Below are 27,665 nucleotides of genomic sequence, written 5' to 3' on the forward strand. Positions count from 1 at the left end.
TATAGATTTAGTTCAATGAGAATATTTTAGCTCAATTCACAAACTGTCAATAATACCATTACTCTGTTTGTTCATTTCCATTATTATGAGCCTCTTGAACCAACTCTCTCTTTTTATGCAGTTAAAACATGTTTATGTATTTATTTAGAGAGAGAGTGCAAGCTGGGGAAGGGCAGAGACAGAGGGAGAGAGACGGCGAGGAGGTGGGGAGTAGAATCCCAAGCAGGCTCTGCTCTGTCAGCACACAGCCTGACAAGGGGCTTGAACTCATGAAAGCTGAGATCATGACCTGAGCTGAAATCAAGAGTTGGACACTTAACTGACTGAGCCACCCAGGCGCCCCTCTTTGTACGCATTTCTATTCATCACAGCACTGACCCTAAGGCTCAACATGGAGCGGGTACTCACTATGTGCTTGTTGAATTAATACATGCATGAGTTTTCTATCTTGGTAATTCAGGTCATAGCATAATTCAGGTGAAAAAAGCACTAAAGCCGAGGTCATGAGGGCTATGTTGCAATCCCATCACTGGCAGTAAAGACCTGGGATGCTCCATATTCCCTCTGAGACCTACCTTTCTTGTTTCTAAAGAATTTGGAAGACAGGCTTTTCCGAGTCTCATTAAGTTACAAAATTCTAAGATACAGCATTAGAAGACAAGAATGTAATTGTACTATCCATCTTTATTAAATCTTTTTAAACAGTGGGATTTGAGGGCATCTCTGGTCCTCGATTCCGTCACCTGTAAAATAAAACTGACCTGTAACAGGGATTCACAAACTATGACCCTTGGGCCAAATGACAGACCGTAAGCCACAAAGTTCAAAATATTTGCTGTCTTGCCCTTTAGAGAAAATCTTTGTCCAGCCCCAGCTTCTAAGGTCTCTCCCACTTTTCCTTCTTAAATCTCTGCTATGACTTTCTAACTAATCCACTTGCCATCTAAAGGTTCTTAACAGAGTTTTTCAAACAAAGAAATGTAGTGCATTCTGATTAATGACGTACCAACATATTAAGGACATCGGACTTCCTTGATTTTGAACAGAGTCAGAAGTTACAAAAGGGGACTGTTAGAACCCCCGTGGGTTCATGACTTAAGAGGTTAAAGCTGGAAGTTATCCATACAGCAGGGATAAAAATAAGTCATATAATAGTTACGTATTTGCCTTTAGATCCCCAGCTGCTAGACGTCTGAGTGGCTGACATATGGCAGGTAACCAGTAAGTTCTAGTTGGGTGGATGAAGAAAGGGGTTGTGCCTTCTCAAATCGCTCTCCAGTGATGCTAGGCATCATTTCTCGAAGGACTTGCAGTAGGAGAAAGAGGTACCATTCTAAAGCACCGAGCAGGTCCATGTGACAAATTGCTGTCCCATCCACTTCTTTCCATTATTGACGCCACAAATATAGTCCCTAGATACGCTTTTCTCTAGTGGAAATGTGTTCATTTTGTACTCAGCTCACGCTTCCTCAGGGCGTGCTGTAATTCAACTCACATCATTAAATGGAGTAAATATCATGTCTCTCTTCTAAACTTCTGGATTTTATCTTTTCTGCTTCATATTTTTTTAGAAGGCACACCAATCAATAACAGCGCCATAGAAAAAGACAAGCCCAAATGATCGCAGCTGATATAATCCTAGCAAGGTATACTTGGTTTTTGTGATCAGCCTGCAAATATCTTCACATCACCCCAGATTTCACTCTGGAAAACGAACCAACATAAAATCCATCTAGGCTGTAGGAAAGACTGAGGCTGTGAAATATTTTAAGTTTATCACCCTATCAGTTGACCAATGTGACGCCAGGCAGTGTAGCATGTGGTCCCTGTAGTCCTATCGTGTGAACACAGAATGGCAAGTTATATAAAGACAAGGACACAGGTGACCTAGCGGGGCAAACACCACTGGGTGCGTGGGCCTTCATGAGACTGACCTGGCTGGTGGGGTCAGAAGTGTGCCTGAAAGAGCCTGCTGTCCCCAAATCCTTCCCCTACTGGCCTCCCTCATGGCACCTGAAATACTAAGATCGTTTGGATTTTTAGGATTTCTCCATCTTTGGGGTATGTCGCCAAAATGCAAATAACTTGCAAAGAATCATCTTAATTTCTAATTAGCCGTTACTTAAATTAATGCAAGCCTAACGTGAAGTCCTAGAGAATGCAGGAGTTGAAATAAGATGACCGAGGATCAAAAACAAAGAAAGCTTAACGGCACCTGGGTAGCTCAGTTGATTGAGCGTCTGACTCTTGATTTCAGTTCAAGTCACGATCTTATGGTTCGTGAGTTCAAGCTGGACTGTCAGTGCTGAGACTGCTTGAGATTCCCTTTCTCTCTGTGCCCCTCCCCTCCCTCTCTCTCTCTCTCTAAAATAATAAATAAATAAACATTAAAAAAAAACGACGGCTGAGCACAGCATGGAGGGAAATCAAACAGGACTAGTGGGGGCACCCCTCAATCCTCTGACATCATTTAAGTCAGGGGTTGGCAAAACTATGCCTCGCAGGGCAAATTCAGCCCACTGTTTTCCTCACATGGCCACTAGCTAAGCATGATTTTGACATTTTTAAATGGTGGAAAAACAAAACAAATCTCAAAAGATGAATACTACTTAACCCCTGAAAAGAATATGAAATTCAAATTTCAGTATCCATAAACAAAGCCAACTGGAACACAGCCATGCTCTTCCATTTATGTGCTGCCTTTGGTTCATTTTGCATTACAGCAGAGCTGGGTAGCTGCAACCAAGAACAATGGGTCCACAAAGCATTAATATTTACTAGCTGGCCCTTTTTAGAGAAAGTTTTCCAACCTCTGGTTTAAGTCATACAGCTCTGGCTTCATACTCAGAAAATAAAACTTGTGCTGTTAATACCCCCCGCCATTTTTGTTGGGCAGTTTAGCGATCATCTGCTCCTCCTTGAGCTCAGCCCCAACACCAGTTGCTTACCAGAAACACATCAAGCACCCCCCCTGAGAGAAGCTGGATAAATGTGATGTTTCTCTGTATGTTTCCATCTCCTCTGACATTCTGAGTCCTCATATAGGAGGCTTCCTGGCTCCTGTCCGGCTGACTCACTGATATACCTAGCCCAGGGCACGGATGAAGTGGATTTAGTATTTCTGTTTATTCTTCTTTGAACGTGGAGTTGAACACCTGAAAAGCCCCAACAAAGACAAGTGGAGGAAGGCACCGATCCACTGGAGACAAGAAGGCTGGGGAGCAATCAGGGCAGAGACCAGGTCAGAAGCAAGATCTCTAGAGACTGATGTAGGTGTGGCTAAAGAGCTGGCGACCAGTACTAGAAAGAACTAGAGGTGGAGGGCAGGGTGGCTGGAAGATGGAGATTTTGCTACTGGCACTGGCAGAGGAACAAAAAACATCCTGTCACATAGGCACAGATTTGTCCCTAACTGAGCTGACTCTATATAATGAGTTTTCAGACCTATGGTTGAATTTGTGTCTTGTGGATGTCCAGGTATCCGACACAGGACGCAGGTATTAACTGTTATTTTTCTTAATGAATACACATAAAATTTCCTATAGTCTAGTTCTAACCCCATTTTTAATACCTAAGTCCCTGCATGGGTATTGAGAAACAGCATTCAGTTTACCTGTTCCGGTGACTTTTTCTCATGGTCCAGTCTTTCCTGGGAAGCTGTTTGCTTCCCCGTTTTTAATGAGCCTTGGGACCATCCTTAGACTTACGGGTTGCTTCCTAAGCACCAGTCTAGCAGCTCGAGTCTTGTTCCTCTTTTAAATACATGGCAGAGATAACGCCTCTTACACAGGAGGCAACATGAATTCTAGGAGGTTAAAAACCTCACCCACACTCATCCTTGCTTCCCTGATCCACAGAGATCTCTCCGTTTCTGAGACTGACTGCCATTTGTAATGTCCTGTAATCTGATATTTGAGACTCCCTCCTAATCTCATTATTTTTATACACAGCATGCTTGTCTTCCTCTAGGCTAGTTCTTGGTCTTCATCCCCAGCTCTGTCTCAATGACACCTGAGTCCTGTGTCAAGCCAGACAGCCCCCAAAGTGAGATCAAATATCCCAAGTGTCTGTGATGAAAAGGTTAGCACATAACGGTTTGTAAATTATTTTAGTGATGCCTAGACTCCCATGTGGCAGGGGTGGGAGTGAGGCGCTGAGGCATCACCTGGAATGATTAAGAGGGATAGAGGGAAGACTTTTGGGTACTCTGAAAGCTTCACCCCCACGGAGCCAGAAAAGTTGTTGCTTTCTTTCTAATTGATTTTGTTTAAGCCACAGATACGGTAAAACCAAAGTCTGAAAAGCAATGGTGATGAGGTGTTATTTTAGCTTGAGATTACCAGGGTTCTAGTCAAAATAATTAACAGTGTGATACAAGAATTGACCAATCAGAATGGATATTAGTCCTGGGGTCTGCCAGAAGTTAGCTTTTAGTTGTTGGATTGGGGAGAGATTGGGAGAGTCTTGGGTGGGGGAATCAGATGACCAGGGCAGTAGAGGGTTAGAAGAGACAGGCAGGGAGCTCAGACCACTGCTCTTTCCTAACCAATATGAAAACATTTCAATTTTCATAACCAGTTTGCCTATGTCTTGGAAATTACACACTAAATCAGGGATAGAGTCAGGACTTACTTAGACCTTAATTTCCTGGGGAAAAATATAAAACTCTTTAATCCTAGTAGTTATGCTACCCTTTTTAACAATGATCTCAACATGTAAAAATACAGTCTTTCTTGAATTTCTAGCCTCATCAACAACTCACGTCAGTAAAGTAGTAGGGTACTGCCTAACTGATTACGAAACATTCTAACGTACTTATTTTCACGGATTCTGGAAAAAGAGGTGCTAAAGACACCTAATCATTTTTTAAATATTCGAAAATTGTGTTAATGGAAACAGACTGGCCTGTTAGACAAATATCCCTTTGCAGTCAATTTGCAACTTCTGGAATCACTGCAGACAGTTACAAAGACCAGGATGAGGCTACGAGACACGAATCAGCAGATTCGTGGGACCACCAGGTATCGGTGTATCATTTTCTAGTTCGTCAAGGAGCGTTTTTTTTTTTAAGAGAAATTCTGCCATGCATGATTAGTTACAATAGTGTGCTTTTGCCTTCCTTCTGGAATGATAAAGCGTAATCACGGGCTTCTGTAATGTGGTACCGCAGTTGTAAATTTGTGAAAGAAGCTCCTTTTGTTGACAGGTCTAACGTCTGCCATCTGTTTGCATGGGATGAAGCCCGGGTGCTCCCCTAATTGGCCATAAATTAGGTGCCAGCAGCAGGCTCCTGACAGGAGGCTTCAGTTACAGTTTGGTTGTTTTTCAAGCTGTGAATTTGACATTTGGTGGGAAGAGCAACTTCCCTTCTAAGAGTGCAGAAATGCGTGTGGTGAGTTCTACGTGCAGGCTAGGTTTCTGTTGAAAGACCTCTCTCGAGGTGTCCTCTCAGTGTGTGTTCCTAAGGATAAACTTCTGCCAATTAGATGGAAAAATTGCCCAATCAGAGGGGCTCCTGTGCCTTCTGCAAGAAAAGGAGAACGTGTTTACTGAACGCTTACTCCACATCCTATGCTGTGCATGGACCTGCGTGTACAATAAACCGACCTTCCCACCAAGCTCACATTTCGGTAATGTGAGCTTATTTTGCAGGTAGGGAAACTGAGACTCAGAATTTAAGTAACTGTCCCTATTAAGTATTAGGCAACGGCCCAAACATGATGCAGTCACGATCCAACTAGTGAATTTTGTTTTGACAAAGCCCATGCACCGCCCGGTGCAAAGCGTATATGACCACATTTGAGAAAAAGAGAAAATTCGGACGAGGGCCAAAGTATGTGCACGATGCTATGTGGTGCTCCTTCAGTCCTCAGGCCCACAGTTAACTAAATTGAAGAAGCAGGACCAGATGGCCCACAAAATCCCATCTACTTTGTTCCTCTGATGTATCTGGGCTTTATCATTTACCAGGAAATCTTATCAAGTTATTAAACTTCTATGGGCTTCCATTTCCTCTCCTGTTGACCATCCTGCCTACCTTCCAGGTGGGATGCCATGCATGTGAAAATTCCCAAATTATGAAGGACTGTAGGGATATAAACTGATGGGATACCCTAGTCACCTGGCACATCCTCAGCCCCACCCACACTCCTTCCCTGGCCAGATTTTGTCGCTTTATACTTTATTTTGTTAAACATTTTATTTCTAAGTCATCTTTACATCCCGTGCGGGGCTCGAACTCATGACCCTGAGATCAAGAATCAGATGCTTTTCCAACTGAGCCAGCCAGATGCTCTTCTTGCTCTATGTTTTAGAGACAAGGTCAAGACCATATTGAGTTCCCATAGCTTTCCTTATCTAAACCTCTACAAATTTTCTACTTCTCCTCTTAGAAAATAGAAGAAAAGAAAAGCATACATTCTCCAAGTATTCTTTCCTTGTTTGCCCACAACTTCCTCCCCTGTGGCCCCATTTCCATCAAACGGTCCCTTTAGTATTTCATTTCCTCCATTTTCCGGGATGCACGTATGTACTCATCACAAGGACGCTCTCCAAGACCCGCCAATGCCTCATGTTCCCCCTTCCTTTCCCTTCCCTCCCTCCTTCCCTCTTTTCCTTCCTTCCTTCCTTCCTTCCTTCCTTCCTTCCTTCCTTCCTTCCTTCCCTCCCTCCCTCCCTCCATCCGTTTCACCAAGTTCTTGAAAGAAAGAACCCTTAGTCTAGGTGATCTAACTTCCTCAGCACCCACTTGCTCTCTGCAACCTGGACTCCATTCTCACCACTTGACTGAAGCTTTTTTCTCCCAGGCTCCTGAACTATTGGCCTTTTCTCTATCTGTCTGCCTCTTGGCTTCCACTTGGATTGGACACTGCCGACTGTCCTTCCTCTCTTGGAACTTCTCTTGGATTCTGAGGTTTTACGTACCTGCTCTGAGAGCTGACACCTCAGTTCTATTCACTGGTGTGTCTTCTCCTGCCTCTTCCTTCAATGTAACAATTTTCCCAAATTTTAACCTTGGTCCTTTTATCTTTATTCTTTGACACAATTCCGTCCAGTCCCATGACTTCAGCTGCTAACTCTAGGTAAGCAACTTTGAAGTTAATTTTAAGGTAACTCCGACAAGAGTTCTTGTCCCACCTTTTCTATCTCCTGCAGAGCATCTGTTCTTGAGTGTCCCATTGGTACGTCAAGTTCGTTATGTTTTTGAGGGAAAACCACTGTGCCTCCCAAACCGACTCTTCTGTACAACTTCTAGATCATCTCTCAATCCTGACTACACCCCTAGTTTCTTCCTTGCCCTTTCCTTTCGGTCAAGGAGTAAGCCCTTTGGTTTTACCTTTTCATCCTAATGCATTTCTCCTCCAGCCGGTCTCATGACCACCACTTGGGCTGACAGATACTAACCAGATATCCCCGCTCCTACTTCACCCGTAACACATTTTACAGAGCCTTCTAGGATCATTCTACCAAATACAGTGATACAGTGATGGACACTATCTGGTTGCCTAAAACCGTCAGTTACCCTCACCCCAACAAAGAGTGTTCTTGGTGAACCGGCCCCAGTGTGTGTATGAAGCACCTGTCACAGCACTTCCTCCGGCCGCCCTCACCCAGCCCCATGCCGGCACACTGCCACAGTTCCCTGCTCCCTCGCGAGGGTCGCTGTGTGGTTCACTCTGCTCATCTTGCCTCTCCTGTGCTTTCCAGACCCACCTAATCACAGCGCAAGTGCGTGCTCTGGACCCTTCCTATTTTCTGCCTTGTGCGGAGGCTACATCTTCTCTAATAGAAGCGAGCCCCCCAAACCGGCATCTGTGCTGCCCCTTGGACTCTTCTCACAGCACCAAACACAAGGCCTTGTTCTCAGTAGATCCTCGGTAAGGCGAGAGGCAAACGAAGCAAAGGATGACCAGGTAATGTTGTTTCTGGGAACCAGATAAAGAGCATCGGTGTCAGATGTCGTTCTGTGGCTATGTTGCCGCTCTGGTTCTAGAGACCCAGGGCCGAGGGGTCTCCAGAACTGAGATGTGGGGATCGAGCGGGACCCCTCTTCCCCTGGAGCTCATGCAGCTCAACATTCAACTCCATCGTTCCGTACTGCTCACATCTGGCCCCCAGGGGCATGCCCCACTGACACAGCCTCTTCCGGCCCCACGGCTGCTAACGGGGTGCTTTACAGTGCTTTCCCTTGGGCCAGGCACTTGGCTTTTCTGATCGACTTATCCACAGAAAGGCGGTGAGAAAGAGCCTGGAGGACTGCCTGCAGACAGTGCACCCCCAGGCCCTTGGAGAGTCCGCGATCCTTGTAGTTAACCGAAAAAGCCCTCGGGCCATGAGACTAGCAAGGCCAGAATGCCGAGAAGGAACAGGGGCAGGCATCACCCAACACACTTTTAATAACCCCAAATATATACCTCTGTCTAAAATGACATTTTCTCCAAAGGCATCTTCCTTAAATACTTATAGAAGTCTGGGGGTGGGGGCGTAGAGATAAGTAAAGCAGGCTGGAGGAACGGTCCATGTCTTAATAATGATACGAGTAACGCTGTACATTCTATAACAGTGATAATGATTATCAGTACTATGAACAATTATACCAATAGCTAGCATTGTTAAGATCGTCCAAAGTAAAGACAATAAAAAACCAAACAAACAGAAACAACACTGGGACCCACGCTTTCCTCACGTGCCCTCCGTAATCCTCACATCTTTGTGAACAGTGCATCATCGCCCGTGTATAAACCGGCTAACTGCAGTGAGGCTCCTAACGGTTACGCACCCGGCGAAAGATCTCAAGGGCAGAAGGGACAACAGGGAGTGAGAATTCCTTCCCATTCCAAGAAAAACAGGGAATGAGCATCAAATATAAAACTCATTTGAAAATGAAGCAATATAAAACAAGTGTTAATAACTCCATAAAACGATGTGTACTTTGAAGAACTGAGGTACGCCACTGACAGGTGCGTGCAGGACGCAAAATAAAGCAATGTACTCACTCTCTGTCGATGACCAGGCAGGTCACAGCCTCTGCAGCGATTACGTTGGCTGTCCTCACATCCTCCCTATGTAAAAAAGAGAGACAGCGATTAAAGTAAAATCACTTTTACTATCAAACAGAAGGGTTCACTGCGATTAATTTCAGGAAACAAGGTAAATTACGTGTACCTCTCAGATTTATCCACCCCTAGGGTTAAGCTTTGTTCATGTTTGAAATTTATTTGTCCTGAGGAACCACCTTACTTTTACCATTGATCCCACAAATCCTATAGTTAATAATCCAGGAGTTATAATTTTCAGTCTTAAAGTTTCATTTCTAGAAGTGAAGCAAATTTTACATCATCATTCCCTGTGCTCTTTGGGGAATGAAGGAATTAACTGGATCGTGACAAGGACGGTAATGGACAGGGTAATTTGAATTTTTAGGCGGGGGGCAGATATATTTCTGAACATTGAGTATCTAATCCATTTGTGTATGAATTTATTACTATCACCTTGGGAACAACGGATCTGTTTTAACTATCACCTTAGAGACCCTGTTTTTATGTGGCTAACCTTTTGACAACTTATAATACACAGTTATTCATCTATACCAGAAGAGTATTTGACAAATTTTAATCACTCTGATTGAAATACACACACACACACATTACATATATATATATATATATATATATATATATATATATATATATATACATACTTTATATATATACACACACACACACACACACACACACACACACATACAAACACACACACATACACATACACGGTTTCTTTGCAAGCATCCAATTTGTCACTTCAGGCATATCTACCAACCTCTTAAACCTTTAAAAATTTGTTCTTGTATTTCTCATCTTACCCAGAGGTCTAAGATTTTGTAAATTAACATTCACATTTCATTCTGAGCTACTAAAAATTTCATAGCATTACTGCATGGAAACATTAAGTTATACTTGAAAATGTACTCCTTTTCCTGGAAAAGTAAATTTTCTAAGTTAATATAATTAATGATAAATACAAGTTTGAAATACATTAAAGAGAAACATACACAGAAATAACATAGTGTTAATAATACATTCTAAAAATCATAATCCAAACATCATAGGTCTCTAATAATAGGCTTTTCAAGTCTTGGAAACAAAGATGCACTCGCTGAATTTTTATTTTTTCAAAATACACTACATTCTCACAGATAGGTCTGAACTCAGTAAATTTTCCACTGATCTTTTGTCTTCCACTGTTGCTACACCATGCTATTAAAATTACGGTTGCTTTACAAAAACCATCAGTACTAAGTATTTGGTAAACAAGTTCCCCCTTACTAAAATTACTTTTCAGAGATATCTTGGGGCACCTGAGTGGCTCAGTTGCTTAAGCATCCGACTCTTGATTTCGACTCAGGTCATGATCCCAGGGTCACGGGATCAAGCCCTGAGTCGGGCTCTGGGCTGATGGTGCAGAGCCTGCTTGGGATTCTCTCTCTCTCCTCTCTCTCTTTCCTTCAGAAAGAAACATTAAAAAAGAAAGAAAAGAAATATCTTGAGGATACTGTTAAGCATTCATACTTCACAGAGACTTTAAAATCATTTTTCCACTTCTAAGGGAACCCACGTTGGCCTTCTGGTAGAGCTGTATTACATTTATACATTGATTTCAGAAGAAGGACTTTAATTATACTAATTTCCCATACAATGCATGACATAACACTCTTCTTGTTTAGAGAGGTGTTCTTAGATCTTTAAGTAAGATTTCTTAATATTTTTTGCTAGATCTGGATATTTTTAAAAAAAGAATTCTGGGGTGTTTTCTATCAATGCTTTCTCTTATGAAAGCAACGTTTCTATTTCTGTTTCTCATTGGTTATTGCTATTAAAGAAAAGAAGCTATTGATGAATGTGTATTTAAAAAAATTTTTTTTACATTTATTTATTTTTGAGAGACAGAGTGTGAGTGGGGGAGGAGCAGAGAGAAAGGGAGACACGGAATCTGAAGCAGGATCCAGGCTCTGAGCTGTCAGCACAGAGCCTGACATGGGGCTCGAACGCACAAACCATGAGATCGTGACCCGAGCTGAAGTCGGACGCTTAACCGACTGAGCCACCCAGGCACCCTGATGATTATATATTTTTTATCCACGTGTCATACTAAGCTCTCTTTTGACTGTACAACTTTTATTAGGGTCTAGACAGCTCCCAGTAGGATTCTACCAGAGTCTCCCTCACATCCCCACCCTGCAGCCAAAGCGGCCACCTTTGCTATCTGCTGAATGCTTCATGTGCCTCCGGGGAGGACTCCCTCACTTGCCCTCCTGGCCTGGGAGGTGCTTCCCCAACTCCTTGACTAGCTCACCCCTGCTGACCCTTTAGATCTCGGCCCACGCATCTCTGCATCAGTGAACTAGAAGCAACCAGCCCAGGCTCCCTGTTCACCTGTGCTCATGGCCCTCCGTACCTCTCCACCCAAGCACCTGTCAGTCTGCAACTTAGACGTTTATTTGTGCGGTCACTGGGTTGATGATTCTATCCCCCTCCCCCTAAACCATAGGAGGGCAGTTCCCTGGCTGGTTTTCCTCCCTGTTTTACCCAGAATGCTGGCCATGTGGGAGGTACGTAGCGGGTATTTAGTACGAGATGGCACAGCCTGGAGCCCACGGGCAGGACAGCACAGAGCAGGCTTTGGACTCACACTGCCCTTGTTTCAGGAGACAAGCTACACACTATGCCAAAGCCTCAAGTGTGGGAACGGTGGGAACGGTAAGCCTGCCCCCTCACCGCCGGGTATTCAATGTGCTCAAGGGACGTGTATCCTGATGCCCAGCCGGTGGACAGCAGCGTGTTCTTCCATTTATCTTGATTCTTCTCACCTCCTGTGCGGCCACGCTGTCCGGCGTCTTACGAAACACTCCTACTCAACAGAGTGCGGCTTTTCTTTCGGCTCTGAGGGAGCAGACAATATATTTTCAACTCCATCATCGCTTTCTGAGCAGGGATTTTCAGTGAAGCGGATGCCATGGGCAGAAAACCTCACTAATACACCATTAGGTCTTTCATTTATCAAGCGAATAACTTATTTCTTAGGAGACTGCTCATGATGGTATGTTGCTATACCCTGCTGCTAGTCTAAAAAAGCCAAAGAACAGAACTCCTATCATAGCTTTGTAGAAAACATATTAAATCTGAATTTTCCTAAAATATATTACCATCTTGACAATTTAGAAATTGCTCACAAAGTCCTTAAAATAGAACATATACAAAATAATGCTTTTTTTTTTTAAATGTTTTATTTATTTTTGAGACAGAGAGAGACAGAGCATGAACAGGGGAGGGTCAGCGAGAGGGAGACACAGAATCTGAAACAGACTCCAGGCTCTGAGCTGTCAGCACAGAGCCCGACGCGGGGCTCGAACTCACGGATCGCGAGATCATGACCTGAGCCGAAGTCGGCCGCCCAACCGACTGAGCCACCCAGGCGACCCAATAATGCTTTCTTTTGAATGTATTCTCTACACATATTAATTTTAAAATGATTTCATCACAAATTTCCAATATTTGAAGATGTTATTATGTTCTCTGGCCTAAATTGGACATACTTTTTTAAATGAATGTAATTTTCTTGCAACAAGAGAAAACACATAGACATTTTAAAATACAGATAAGAATGGGGCACCTGGGTGACTCATTTGGGTAAGTGTCCAACTTTGGCTCAGGTCATGGTATCACGGTTCATGAGTTCGAGTCCTGCGTTGGGCTCTGTGCTGACAGCTTAGAGCCTGGAGCCTGCTTCAGATTCTGTGTCTCCCTCTCTCTCTGCCCCTCCCCAACTTGCGCGCTCTCTCTCTCTCTCAAAAATAACTAAAAATATTAAAATATTAAATTAAATATACATGAGGAAAAGTAATTATCAGAAGAAACTGTCAGTAGAAATTGGAAGTATTTTAAAAAGGAAAAATCTGGAAGTTATGCCCTACAATCAAGCTTAGTGCCTAGTAAAGTGACATATATCAAAACAGAAGTATAATATGGGGAAAAACAATATATTAAATATAAGATTCTAACATTTGCTACTTATTATCTAGTATACAACAGGAACCATTTTAGTCAATTCACACAAATCTCATTTAATGGATAGAGCAGAGGGTAGGTATAGAATCTCAAATTTACACGTGAGGACAGAGGTTGGGTCACACGCCCCAAGTCAAATATAGCCAGTGAGCAGCTGCTGTGGAATCTGAACACAGATCTGGCTGGCTCGAGGGCTCACGTCTTTCCACAAAAGTCCACCGTGTATACACTCTGCTACCAGATTTCCATTCGACAATTCTCAGTGCATTCTGGTGCAAAATAACTTAGGAGCACTAAGTAGTCAGACGGTCCGTCTGTCATCGTAAAAAATATATTCAGTTGTTAATAAAAACAGCATTAATAGGTTTATGGGCGCTCAATTGCAAAGCTGATGCAATAAGCCATTTTGTTTCTCATATGGTTAGAGTTCCTCCCATCCATGGCTATGTTCTAGCCCTAATATGTCGCTTTATAATAACGTTACGTTACAATAGGAAATTATTGAATGCCGAGTTCATTCAACGCCGAACTCATATTGCCACTATGCTGTCATTGTATCTCTACTATTTGGGTGCTTAATGGTGTTGTGCCTGCTGACACAGGTGTCCAGAAATGCTGTCTCTGAGTACCTACAGAGCCTGCTTCTGGGAGAGGCAAAATTCTATCTGATCTAGTATCGACATAGGTTAATCTCTTATTTCAGCAGGGGTGGTACGGACTTCTAATGAGAGAATATTACTCACATTAGCAGACAATACTGTGGCTTACTGTGTCTGCTAATTTCCTTTGTAGGTCTAAGCAAATATTTGCATTGAGATATGAAATATTACATACTCCTATGACGCGGAGGTCCTGAGAGCTCTATGTGGTTACTGAACTTATCTCTATCCACACACAGCTGTTAGGATAGTGGTTTCGCACAGCACACCCGCCACGTTTGCAGGGGCTTCACGTAATACTGGTGTAGATGCGAGAAAGATTTTTAAAAACGGAGTTTTCCTTCATTTTTACTTTTTTGTCCGATCACGGTATTTGATAAACCCTAGCAGAAGAAGAGATGAGATTTTTAAAGTCTCACCGACACCGACCACAAGATAATTCATAACTGGAATACGTTAACATACAAAATACATATTTAAAAAACATCCACCAGACTGCCTCTGAACCCTCAGCAGCTTCTTTATAGTAAATAAATGCACACGTGTCCCCCTAAGGGTCCAGGTCTAACATGCACGTTGTCTCTGAAGATCAAACCTCACACTCATCCATTTCTGTCCCTGCGTGTTAGTTGATTTCAGCGTGGCATTTAATAAACGCGGACAACTGGAGAAGTCGCTACCGGTGGGAGGTCAACGGCTATTTCACAAACTTGCTACGCATTAATGAGAAATTACAGGCAAAGCTATGCGGTTTAGTAAGTAGCGTTCTCTTTTTTAAGCATTCTTGGAGGAGTTAGACATTCCTTTCCGTGACATCACAGAGCATGACAAACATCCAACATATTTGCAAACCCAGTTTTTCTGTGCACTGACTCTGATATTCTTTGCACTTCGTCACCGGAGTCTTCATCATCACTGTATCCCAAAGTGGAGTCACTGTCAGTATCGGAATAATCCATAGCAAGGGTTTACGTGGACTCGTCTCGTTCCGAAGCGAGTTTCTTATGCCTCATGTCTGCCGGAGAGCTCTGTCGTACATCGATGGCCCAGGGGAACAAACACAGAGCGTCCGAGGCCAAAGCAGGGCACGGTTCATGCAAAGGCACTGGCCCAGTAGGGGCTCTTCCTTTTTGAGCCGGGGCAACGTGACTCCTGGCAAGGGAGCCCAGGCATTCCCGCAGAGCCAGGCTCTGCAAACGGACACCACTCCAAGGGCTTGTGAGCTCACGGCAGCCCACGGCTCCCATTCTCCATCCAGGGCAGCCGCTGAGCCTCCCCAGTCCGGTGTGCCTCACGCTGGACAAAATGAACCTTTTCAGCTCAAAACTGAAGGCACGCGAACTCACTGCCGGCAGGATGACAAACGGGAAGCAGCCACGTAAAATAAAGGTGCACTTTGAATTCGTGAACTGGACGTGTGGGATTCACAGCAAATTCAACCGGGCGTTCAGCTTCGAAAGTTTGGTCCCAGAGCAGAGAAGTGGTCTTGCCCAAAAAGCTGTATCCAGCTACTCACTGACTCTACTTCCTATTTAGTCATGAAATTATTCCAGCACGATTTACACCTCCCACACTCCGTGAAGCGAATCAGTACGTGGCAAATAAGTGCACGTCTTGTAACCAAGGTTGGCACAGAGTCAGCAGCCAATCAATTTTAGCTTCCGGTGTCATAGCATCACTTGAAGGTCCTCTGGGACATCTGAGAAGCATGTGACCCATTACACTTTCTCTCTACACGCTCCCTCCCTCCGTTTCTGTAATCAATCACTCTCCGAATTCTTTCTGACACCACCTCGTCCAGTTATTTTCCTGAATCCTTGACCTCAGTTCACTAACATATAGGGATTCCTCCAAAATTCTGTTTCTGGCCTTCTGTTGTGTTGTGCTGACTTCTCTCACTGGGGAAATGTCACCTAATCTTATGGTATCAACTTTTGGTTTTATTTTGACTCCCAAGACTTGAGTTTAACTTCTACCCCTCTCCTCCTGGACAACTCGCTCTCGAAGCGCCATTGCCCCCTCTAATTCAGACCCCACACATTTTCTCTTAACCTCAACCACTGGGTTCTTTGGTTGACAAAGAATGACATGACCATTCTTACATTCACCCGGTCTCGGAAGATTAAATTCATTCTTCTCTCTTTCCATCACTGCATAGCTTTGGTCATACTGGCTCTCTCTCTCTCTTTCTCTCTGCCTTCTCTCTTTACCTATCCCTCCTGTCGCTTCTAGAGCTACTCCTCTATTTGGGCCATCGCCATTCCTACCAGGAATGCTGATCTGGCCCCTTAACTGGCCTCTGTGCTCCAACTCTCTCTCCCACTTCCCATCTATCTCTCACTTTGTTGCACATTTTCAAATCTAAATCTGGTTGTGTCGACTCTTTGCCTGAGAACTTTCCAAGGAAACATTCAAAAAAGAAAAGTTTCTACACTGTTGTCTAGAGCTGGAAGTCCTCTGCTCTCTGACCTATCCCCTTTCTAAGCACCATACAGACTATCCTCTACTGCATTTGCGACAACAGTTTCCTTAAAAGACACCCACTGTCATCTCCATGGCTGTGCCCATGAACGTGGCACTGCTAAGCTCCCTCGACTCCAGTTCACTGCTCACCCACGCAAACGTCCACTGTCTTTAGTAGCATTTGTAAAGGAAAAAAGTCCACGTAAGAAATACGTCTGCCTATTGATTACAGAAACAATAATTAAAATAACAACAGAAAAGTGTGAGAGAAAAATAGAAGGATAACCATGACGTCATCTGCCAGGAGATAACTAAGGTTAACACCTTGGCGAATAGCCTTCAAACACTTTCTTATTCTTCAGCATTCACATGTTACATGGATATAATTCTAACAGGTCGGTAATTATTTTAACAAATATTTACTGAGGGCTATTACATTTTGCATGCCTGAATCTTGCAGTCTAGTGGGGACAAGAAGTTAAATTAGTACACAAGCGTATAACTGAAAATGCCAGTCAAAGAGTCGGCAAGCAAAGCTATAATAAGGGAGGATCTCATTTGGAAATTCAGAGGACAGACACCCTTTCTGAGGACGTTGAACGCGAAGACCAGAATGAGGAGTTACCAAGGTGAGTCAGGAGATGTATTTTCTAGGAAACAGGTGTAACACAGGCAATATCCCAGAGGTAGGAAATGGCTTATTGTTAAGCCAAGAAGGCTGGCATTCAGGAATTGAGGAAAAGAAGTCAGGGCACAGGAGAAACCAGACAGGAAGGCAGGACCGCATTGATCAGTGTCTGTGGGCTACTCTAAGGATTTATATATATTTTTACTTTACATTGATTTTATTTTTGTAAATGTTCATTTATTTTGACAGGTGGGGGGGAGGGAGGGAGGAAGAGGGCACAGAGAGAGGAGGACAGAGGATCCGAAGAGGGTTCTGTGCTGACAGCAGCGAGCCCAAGGCAGGGCTTGAACGCACAAACCATGAGAGAGATCATGACCTGAGCTGAAAAAGGATGTTCATGACTGAGCCATCCAGGGGCCCCTCTAAGGATTTATTGTTTAAAAAGAGATGGACTAAGTGAACATTTTTTCCCTTTACCATAACACATAAAATCTTAAAAATTAGTTGGAAATCACAAGATCAATTAAAGGCAACATTTCCTATGCTCTGATGAAATAAAGTATCAAGGACATCAGTTTAGGTGACTAATTTTACAACAGTGATGGCCTTTTCACTTTTAAAGTAGCTGTTGCTACACACCCATGGATGTATTAAGACACATTATCTAAACAGAAAATATGACCCCGGCCTTTAGAATCTTCCAACACAGAATGCAGGAGTAATGACAAAACAAATGCATAAAAATCACTATAGTACCGAGAACATATACCAACTCACGGTCAACACCAGGACACTGGAGTCTGAAGCAAGTTCATTTCCTGGAGCCCACCCAAGACAGTCTCTGTTTCTTATCAATAGTAGGGACTCATGACATGACCTCGAAAAGGATGTTTTTGTAGGCAGAACAATTCCAAGCATGATCCAGAAAGTCACTCCAAAATTTATTCTTCTGGTGACCTTGGTAGATATTTCTATTCCCTGTATTAATTCACTTCCTGAGAGGATGCACCTCCCGTTGGATCAATACCCACGGAAGGTCACAATAAGTAAAAAGATGATGGATTTAGGAGAACTCAATTTTCACACTGTTTTTCATAAGACTTCCGCCGCATTGACAGCATACTGGATCTTTCAAGTGGCATGTCAACTTTGCATTCCTGACATGCTCCAATGACAATGAACACGGGTACTTATTAGACCGCACCAAATGAAATTGCCATTTTTGCACAGCTACTGGCAATGTCCTACGGTTCAACCTAATATATGGAATTCGTGAAAGGGTAGACGAAGCAATTGCAGAGGGTGAAATATTGCTCTTTCTTAGTGACACGGCTGAAGTTAGTGTCAACAGTCATCCACGCTGTTCCCATATTCCGTATTTGAAGCTACACATACATTCTTCTGAATGCGGATGCATTTGATGGCTTTTGCTCGTCCATCTGGACATTAAAGACAATTCTATATACATTCCTTTATGGCTAGGGTACGAAAGGACCGCTGAAGAAATTCCTGTTTTTTTTGTTGTTGTTGCTGTTGCTAGAGCACAGATAATATTTAGTCTGTACTCTGGCTTCAAGTAGTCAACGCTCTGGCAAAGTCTTACAAATTTAAAGAACATCTTCCTGGAGTGTATTTTTTGGAGAGAAGGAAGAGGTCACTCTTCTTGTTTATTCTGTTATTATTTTATGAGTCGTTTAGAAGTACAGGTTTAGATATTATGCTACCATTGCTTTCCTAGGGGCCCATTTGGTCTGTTTCTGAATGATTTAGAGGTGTTTTAATTTGAGAGGAAAAATAAGAGAAGACAGAATTTTCCTCTATTAAAATCTTTCAATAAAGTCAACCCTGGAGTACAACACAATAGATGTTTGTTCCTATACTCAAATCAGACACTCACTTTCCTCTTAACTCCTTGCTTCTGCTTCTCTGCACCATACTTCTTAACAGTCTAGTTTTTTTTTTTTTAATGTTTATTTATTTTTGAGACAGAGAGAGACAGAGCATGAATGGGGGAGGGTCAGAGAGAGGGAGACACAGAATCCGAAACAGGCTCCGGGCTCTGAGCTGTCAGCACAGGCGCCCGACGCGGGGCTCGAACTCACGGACCGCGAGATTGTGACCTGAGCCGAAGTCGGCACTCAACCGACTGAGCCACCCAGGCGCCCCTTAACAGTCTAGATTAAAATAAATCTACTGGCTGTGGCTACTTTTCAGACAGTGACACATGTGATTCTGTAATGCATCTGGACACAGAAAGTTTGTACTTTATTTATTTAATTTATTATTTTTTTAAATGTTTATTTATTTCTGAGACAGGGAGAGACAGAGCATGAGTGGGGAAGAGGCAGAGAGCGAGGGAGACACAGAATCGGAAGCAGGCTCCAGGCTCTGAGCTGTCAGCACAGAGCCCGACGTGGGGCTCGAACCCACAGACCACGATATCATGACCTGAGCCAAAGTCAGACGCTCAACTGACTGAGCCACCCAGTCGCCCCAGAAAGTTTGTACTTTAGGAGAAGATATTAACAGACCCATTATTCCAAGTGTGCCTCACGGGTCACAAGTACTTTTAAGAAGAAAATGAGGGGCGCCTGGGTGGCTCAGTCGGTTAAGCGGCCGACTTCAGCTCAGGTCACGATCTCGCGGTCCGTGAGTTCAAGCCCCGCATCGGGCTCTGTGCTGACAGCTCAGAGCCTGGAGCCCGTTTCAGATTCTGTGTCTCCCTCTCTCTGACCCTCCCCCGTTCATGCTCTGTCTCTCTCTGTCTCAAAAATAAATAAACGTTAAAAAAAAAAAAAGAAGAAGAAGAAGAAAATGATCCAGGGGCGCCTGGATGGCTCAGTTGGTTGAGTGTCTGACTTCGTCTCAGGTCATGATCTCACAGTTCGTGAGTTTCGAGCCCCACATCGGGCTCTGCACTGACAGCTCAGAGCCTGGAGCCTGCTTCCGATTCTGTGTCTCCCTCTGTCTCTGCCCCTCCCCCACTCATGCTCTGTCTCTATCTCAAAAATTAATAAACATTAAAAAAAATTAAAAAAAGAATAAAATGATCCATTAGTCTTTTTTGGTCTGTTTTCTGCATTCCACACAGCTGAAAAATAATGCTCCAATTTTCCCTATCTTTAAAGTAGCGGAAATGGAGCATATTTAGAATGAGGGCTAGAAATGTGGTTCTAGTAAACCCCACTGAGGCTTGCTGGAAATGAATGTTAAGTTGCTTGGTCACATATTTCAAAGGACTTCTGCCTCAAGCACCTTCAGCCTGGGAGTGCATCCTCTCCTATAAAGAATTCAAGGCAACATGTCAGGAAGAGTGTCTCTTATTTCTTGTTCCACTGCCAACTCAGCATGTGACCTTGAGAAAGCGCCCCATTCTCTGTGTCATTTTTCACGTAGGAAATGGTGGCTGAAATTAGTGCTCTGTTCTCCTCTGTAATTAGTTTTACCAATGTGGACACTTTTCAAAAATTCTAATTATCACGGTTTTCAATGCTCCTGAGATGATTCATCTTGAATCCAAGGATATTTCTCTAGACAGAAAAAGATCTGCTAAGCCTGTAATTGTGATCTACTATTTGAATATGTCAGCGACAAATCATGGCAGAGATTTTCATGTGAGCAGTATTTATTTGCAATTGGAAATGTATTTTCACATAGAAATTAGACATGTTCACGTGAAATAAGATACTCAAAATCAGAAGTCAAGAAAAATACAATAACATGTTTATAAAACCATACTTTGATAATTAAAAATTAAAATGGAGATTTTAGGGGTACCTGGGTGGCTCAGTCGGTTAAGTGTCTGACTCTTGATTTCGGCTCAGGTCATGATCTCACGGTTCATGAGTTTGAGCCCCATGTCGGCTCTGTGCTGACAGTGTGGAGCCTGCTTGAGATTCTCTCTCTCTCTTCTCCTTCCCCACTTGCTCTCTATCTCTCAGAGTAAATAAAAATAAACTTAAAAAATAAAATAAAATTGAAATTTTAATTGGGCTCTTTCAAAGAAAAGAATATCTAGAATTTTATTATTAATTATCATTATTATTAGAATTTTTAAATACAGTTAAAATATAAAAAAGATTCTTTCCTTTTTGGTTCTTGCTTCTTACATATTTCCTATTTTGCATTATTGGAATCAAGAGCTTGCTTTCTAAACAATATTCTTCAGTGATTTTAGAAGCCCGGTCATCTAATATGCTATAATTTTATCCAAAGTGAAGATTAACTTTGAATCACAGGTAAACAGAAGAAACAACTTAATTGGTAAAGAAAGGAAATTCATGGCTATGTCTACACAATACCAATTTAAACAAAAAAAAATGCTAAGGTGAAACCACTACATACAAGGAAAAGTGTTGGTGTTGGTCAGGAAAAGCAAGCAGGATATTAGATCTCTTGAATAAATCAATTTTACCAAGAATTTTAATAGATTATACTTGTACTATCTGCCCAGCTATTGTAATTTAAGCTATATGTATGATTTTAAATTGTTTTAAAATATTATATAGTTTAAATAATTGAGACCTAATTGCTTTAATATGTAAAGAGTTTCTATAAGTCAATAAGGATATAAAAATGACACCTCAATTCGACAATGAGCAAATTTTATGGACACTTCATAGACAAGTATGAAAACACAAAACATAGGAAAAGAATTTCAAAGGCCTATGAATGCTAGTGGTAAAAATATCACCTAGTGTAATCTGTTTTGTAGATAATTCAGCACTGTTTATTAATTTTTTTCTTGCAATTATTTGCCTCACACCGGCACTCACGTTTTGGGGAAATAATGATGTTAAATATTACTATAGTATTGGAATAACAACGTTGGAAATAACCTAAATATCCATCAATGTGAGATTGATTAAATAAAACTGTCTACAACAATTCAAGGGGATATTTTAAAAAGAAATCATTAAAATAACTGGAGAAGATATATATGTAAATGATCTCCAGGATGTCTTAAGTGAAAGAAACATGTGGAGAACTATGTGTATATGTTCTCATTTATGTAAAATACACACACACACACACACACACACACACACACACACACACACACACAAATAAGCATACATTAAAATCATGGGTTATTTCAGGATGCGTTAGAAAAAGTAATTACATTCAGGGCAGAGGGTGTGATTAGAGGATAGAAGCAGGAGGGAAAATTACTTTGGTAGCTTTTGAGTTTTCTATTATGTACTTGAGTTACCTGTCATAAAATCAATGTTTTTTTTTAAAAAGAAACAGATGTAATAGAAATTGACTCTTGCAAGCACACTTCTGGATAGAGAGGCTGGTGAGGACTTACTCTCCTCAAAGACTTTGTCTGTGTTGACTGCATGGTTAGCTGCTGTCCATTCCTGCGTCACCCCTCAACCGGCGCCCCCGCTCCCCCATCCCCAGTGAGCAGCAGTATTAGGGCTAGTTTATGCTGGCCTAGTTTGATCACACTGGAGAGATACTAGCTTAGCAGGTGAAGCCGTCAAGACGTTTGACACAGTATCTTCCAGTGTCATTTACAGCACTGCCTTTTGCCCGGCTTTCACTGGCAGCAGTTATATAGGAACTAGATGAAAACTAAGGAAGGTATTTTTTTCAGCAGGGACATCTGCGTCTTAACACCCTTAACCCCCCCTTAGGGTGGCATTTTGGATCTCTTGACACGTTAAGCTACCAGCTATATGTGTATGTATGCAGACAGTTCGTATGGAGATCCATGTATGTATGTAATGGCCCCTATATTTAATATTTCTTTGAAATTAAATTTTTAATATTCCTACAAATGGAAGATAATTTTCTTCTCCGTAATGATTTTTCATGATATAATCACACAAGTTGCCTTAAACATGTTTATACAGTCCATGGACAATCTTTGCATTAAGAGAGGAGAACATGCTAATTAGAAGAGCAGAATCTCAAAGTTACTTCACCTTGGTTCAAATACCAGATGTCCACTAATTAGCTGTGTAATCTAAAATAAGAACTTATGGGGGTGTCTGGGTGGCTCAGTCGATTGAATGTCTGACTTCGGCTCAGGTCATGATTTCGCAGTTTGTGAGTTCGAGCCCCACGTCAGGCTCTGTGCTGACACCTCAGAGTCTGAAGCCTGCTTCAGATTCTGTCCCCCTCTCTCTCTGCCCCATCCCCTGCTCATGCTCTGTCTCTGTCAAAAATAAATAAACGTTAAAAAAAAAGATCAGAGTGGAAATAAATGAAATAGATATTAAAAAAAAAAACAATAATAAAAAGTTCAATAAAACCAAGAGCTGATTCTTTGAAAAGATAAAGTGGATAAACCTTAAGGTTCATCAAGAGAAAAAAAAGAGAGCCCAAATAAAATCAAAAAGGGAAGAGAAGCAACAAGTGACACAATAGAAATACAAAAGATTATAAGGCAGTACCATGAAAACTTATATGCCAGTTGGACAACCTAGAAGAAATATATCTCAATATATCAATAGCATTTTTCACAGAAGTAGAATGAATAATCCTAAAGCTTGTTTGGAAACACAAAAGAAGCCCAAATAGCCAAAGTAATCTTTAGAACGGAAAACAAACCTGGCAGTAACATAATCCCAGACCTCAAGATACACTAGAAACCTATAATCATCAAAACAGAATGGTACTGGTATGAAAATAGACATATACATCAGTGGGATAGATGAGAGAACTCAGAAATAACCCCCCATTTATATGGTCAGTTAATCTATGACCAAGGAGGCAAGAATAACCAATGGGGAAAAAAGATGGTCTCTTCTACAAACGCTGTTGAGAAAACTGGACAGCAATATGCAAAAGAATGAAACTAGACCACTTTCTTACACCATACACAAACATAAACTCAAAATGGATTACAGACCGGAATGTGGGACCTGAAACCATAAAACTCCTAAAAGAACAGATAGGCAGTAATCTCTTGGACACTGATCTTAGCAGTATATTTATGGATATGTGTCCTGAGGCAAGGGAAGCAAAAGCAAAAATAATAAACTATTGGGACTACAACAAAATTAAAAAAAAAAAAACTTTTGCACAGTGAAGGAAACAACAAAAGACAACCTGGAGAAGGGGAGAAAATATTTGCAAATGAGGTATTTGATAAGGGATTAATATCTAACATATATAAAGAACTTACATATACAGCTCAATACCACAAAAAAACCCAAACAATCCAGTTAAAAAAAATGGGCAGAGGGCCTGAACAGACATTTTTCCAAAGATGACATCCAGATGGCTAGCAGACGCTTGAAAAGATGTTCAACATCACTCATCATCAGGGAAATGTAATGAGATATCACCTTATACCAGTCAGAACAGCTGGTACCAAAAAGACAAGAAGCAGCAAGTGTTGGCAAGGATGTGGAGAAAAAGAAACAGTTGAGCACTGCTGGTGAGACTGTACATTGGTGTAGCCACTGTGGAAAACATTAGGGAGGCTTCTTGAAACAGTAAAAATACAGTACGATCTAATAATTTCACCATCGGGTTACCCAAAGAAAATGAAGACACTAATTTGAAAGGATATATGCATCCCTGTGTTTACTGTAGCATTATTTACAATAGCCAAGGTAGGGAAGCCGACCAAGTGTCCATCAACTGATGAGTGGATAAAGATGTGGTGTACGTATACAGTGGGATATTACTCAATCATAAAAAAGAATGAGATCTTGCCATTTGCACCAACATGGACGGATCTAGAAGGTATTACGTTAAGTGAAATTAGTCAGAGAAAGACAAACACCATAGGGTTTCACCTGTATGTGGAATCTAAAACAAAACAAAACACAACACAACAAAGCAGAAAAAGTTCCATAAACACAGACAACAAATGATGGGTTGACCAAAGGTCTTGGGACTTGGGGGAGGGGCAAAATGGGTGAATGCAGTCAATGGTACTGTGACAGTGGTGCACAGGGACGGGCGGTAGTTACACTTGTGATGAGTGCAGCCTAATGTACAAACGTGTCCTATCACTATGTCGTACACCTGAAACTTACATAACATCGTGTGTCCACTATACTTCCATTAAAAAAGAAACATTGGTGTCTTAGGGCACCTGGGTGGCTCAATCAGTTAAGTGTCCAACTCTTAGTTTTGGCTTGAATCATGGTCTTGGGGTTTGCAAGTTTCAGCCCCGTGTCTGGCTCTGTGCTGATAGCATGGAGCTTGCTTTGGATTCTCTCTCTCTCTCGCTCTCGCTCTCTCTCTGCCCTTCCCCTGCTTGTGTGTGTTTTTTCTCTCTCACAAAATAAATAAATAAACTTAAACTCAAATGGTGTCTTGTATTTTATCTGGCAACCATGAATAAAGTTTCTGAATGTAGACTCTGACCAACATGCCGTCTCAGGTCGGGTTTATAAATGAGTAAAGAGGGGCGCCTGGGTGGCTTGGTCGGTTAAGCGTGCGACTTTGGCTCAGGTCATGATCTCACGGTCCATGAGTTCGAGCCCCTTGTCGGGCTCTGTGCTGACAGCTCAGAGCCTAGAGCCTAGAGCCTGGAGCCTGTTTCAGATTCTGTGTCTCCCTCTCTCTCTGCCCCTCCCCTGTTCATGCTCTGTCTCTGTCTCAAAAATAAATAAACGTTAAAAAAAAATTTAACAAAAAAAATAAATGAGTAAAGAACGGGCACCTGGGTGGCTCAGTTGGTTGGGTGTTGACTAAGGCTCAGGTCAGGATCTCACCCTCGGTGAGTTCGAGCCCTGCATCAGGCTCTCTGCTGACAGCTTGCAGCCTGGAGTCTGCTTCAGATTCTGTGTCTCCTCTCTCTGCCCCCTTCCCACTCGCACTCTGTCTCTCTCAATAATAATAAAAATATATATATATATATATTAAAAAATTTTTAAAAATGAGTAAAGAACACAATTCCTGTCCTCCAAGAGGTAACAATCTAGTAAGACAGGTGACATCAGGGTATGACATGCAGTGACATCAGGGTGTCCAAGGCGGTCAGAGGTGTGAACAGAGTGACTTAGAATCACATAGGAAGGTCCCAACCCTGACCAGGAGACAGAGGACGGCAGGGCATGGATTTATCACCGGAGAGGATCAGGAGAGCTAAGGGAAGAGGTGAAATCTCAGACAAGAACCGATGCACATCTAGAAATTTGTCAGCGGAGAAAGGGAGGTGTCCCTTGTGACAGCATGAGTACGCTGAGACCCTGGGAGCAAAAAGCAGAAGAAAGCAAAATGAGGCTAACACAGTTGGGACCAGAGAAGTTACAAATGGCTGCATACCGACTATGCAGATGTATTTTTAAATTCAGCAGATTGTTTTACCGCATCTTTAAACCTCTGTGAGATCTCTGAAAGGGAGGAAAAATTTGGACAAGCAGGAGAAACTGTGTGCTCTCCAGTTTTCTGGGTTTCTTACCTTTTTTCCTGTTAGAGACTAAAGGGAATTTAACCCTTCTTGGATAATTCTAAGAAGCAAAGTATTTAGTGTTAATGGTGACAGAGGACCATCACGAAACCTTTCCTGATTTGTAACCTACCCATTATGCTCCTTATTTCTCCTACTCAATATGCCCGTGATATATGAGTTTGCATGACAGCAAATGACAGACACAGGATGTTCGGACAACTCTTCTTTGGTCGTCTTTTGTGTTCTGAGTTCTGCCGAACGGACGGTCTCTGCTGTATATTTCACCCACTAGGTTCCATTCAGAGCCACTGCTCTATCAATGCTGAGGCACTGGAACACTTAAGCACTGTCCTTACCATTAGTAAACAATCCTTAACTGAGCACCTGTTATGTTAGGGGCACTGGGAAGGCGGACAGCAAGAACCATGAATTGTTAACTGAATTTAGAGCTCAGGATCCTGAAGCACATATGGTATGAGAGTAGGGCTGTAAGTGAAATTTCTTAATAATACCATCACATGGGGGCAGGAAACTGTGCCACTGGGCCCACACCAGCCAGCAGCCCATTTGCACAGTTCTCAAAATATGAATGGTTTTTACGTTAATTAAAGGGATGTTGTAAAAAAAAGAGCAAAAACCATAAAACAAGTAACAGGCGACAGAGCACATACATGACATCCAAAGCCTCGGATAGGTACTACCTGGTTCTAGAAAACCTTTGCCTTCAGGGAAGTTCAGGGAACTGCTTGAAATCATACAGTTAACAAGTGCCAGATCTGAATTTTAAATTAGATTCTATCTGTTCCCAATGCCCATGTACCTTCCACTGATCGTGCTATCTTCCTGCCCTTGGAAAGGTCTATTCTTTCCTGTTCCGAGGCTGTGGTCAAGAGTGTTATTCTGCAGGCTGTAATTGCCTTGACCTTCCTAAGGGGGTGACAGCATACACATGAATTCTCTTTTACCCAATCCCCTGTCCAGTGCTGTATAAAAAACACTGCCTTGGCATTCTCCTCCACTCTTGTGATTTTATACATTTACCTCCCGAGGGCAGACAATCTAATCAGGCCCAAATGCTTAATTAATGTTTTCTCAGCAGTAACAAAAATGGAATCTATGCCGCCATTAATTACTTAGTGATTCAACAATACCTCTTTTGCAGACTCTGACTACACCTGAAATGGCTCAAAAGAAAATGCTCAATGAATGCAATCGATACTTTCATAAAGCGTCATACCATTTGATAGAGTTCTAAAGATCACACAGCAAATAACCTACTAATTAAATCATGTCTTAATGGAGCTTTAATAATCTTAATTAAGGTATCTGGTGGTTTCAATTATTTGTAGCTACAACACGAGGCTCGCAACCATCAGTTGCTATATTCGGTCTTAATCACAAAATTGAAAAATCTATTTTATCTCACTACAAGACGGTCATCACCACCTAGTCTTTGGATCCATAGAGCAGAACACAGTGAATTATCA

At 42.2% G+C, this 27,665-nt stretch overlaps 1 protein-coding gene across 3 annotated transcripts in view; it reads right to left on the reverse strand.

Moving 5' to 3' along the window:
• Positions 1-27,665, reverse strand: part of PRKG1 (protein kinase cGMP-dependent 1) — a 1,249,639-nt gene that overhangs the window by 135,417 nt on the left and 1,086,557 nt on the right. For all 3 annotated transcript variants that reach the window (XM_042907726.1, XM_042907722.1, XM_042907723.1), the window contains exon 8: positions 8,997-9,062. In XM_042907726.1, the coding sequence (XP_042763660.1) occupies positions 8,997-9,062 (66 nt within the window). The remainder of the gene's footprint in view (positions 1-8,996; positions 9,063-27,665) is intronic.

The sequence above is a fragment of the Panthera leo genome, chromosome D2 (genome assembly GCF_018350215.1).
Source record: "Panthera leo isolate Ple1 chromosome D2, P.leo_Ple1_pat1.1, whole genome shotgun sequence".
Lineage (NCBI taxonomy): Eukaryota > Metazoa > Chordata > Mammalia > Carnivora > Felidae > Panthera > Panthera leo.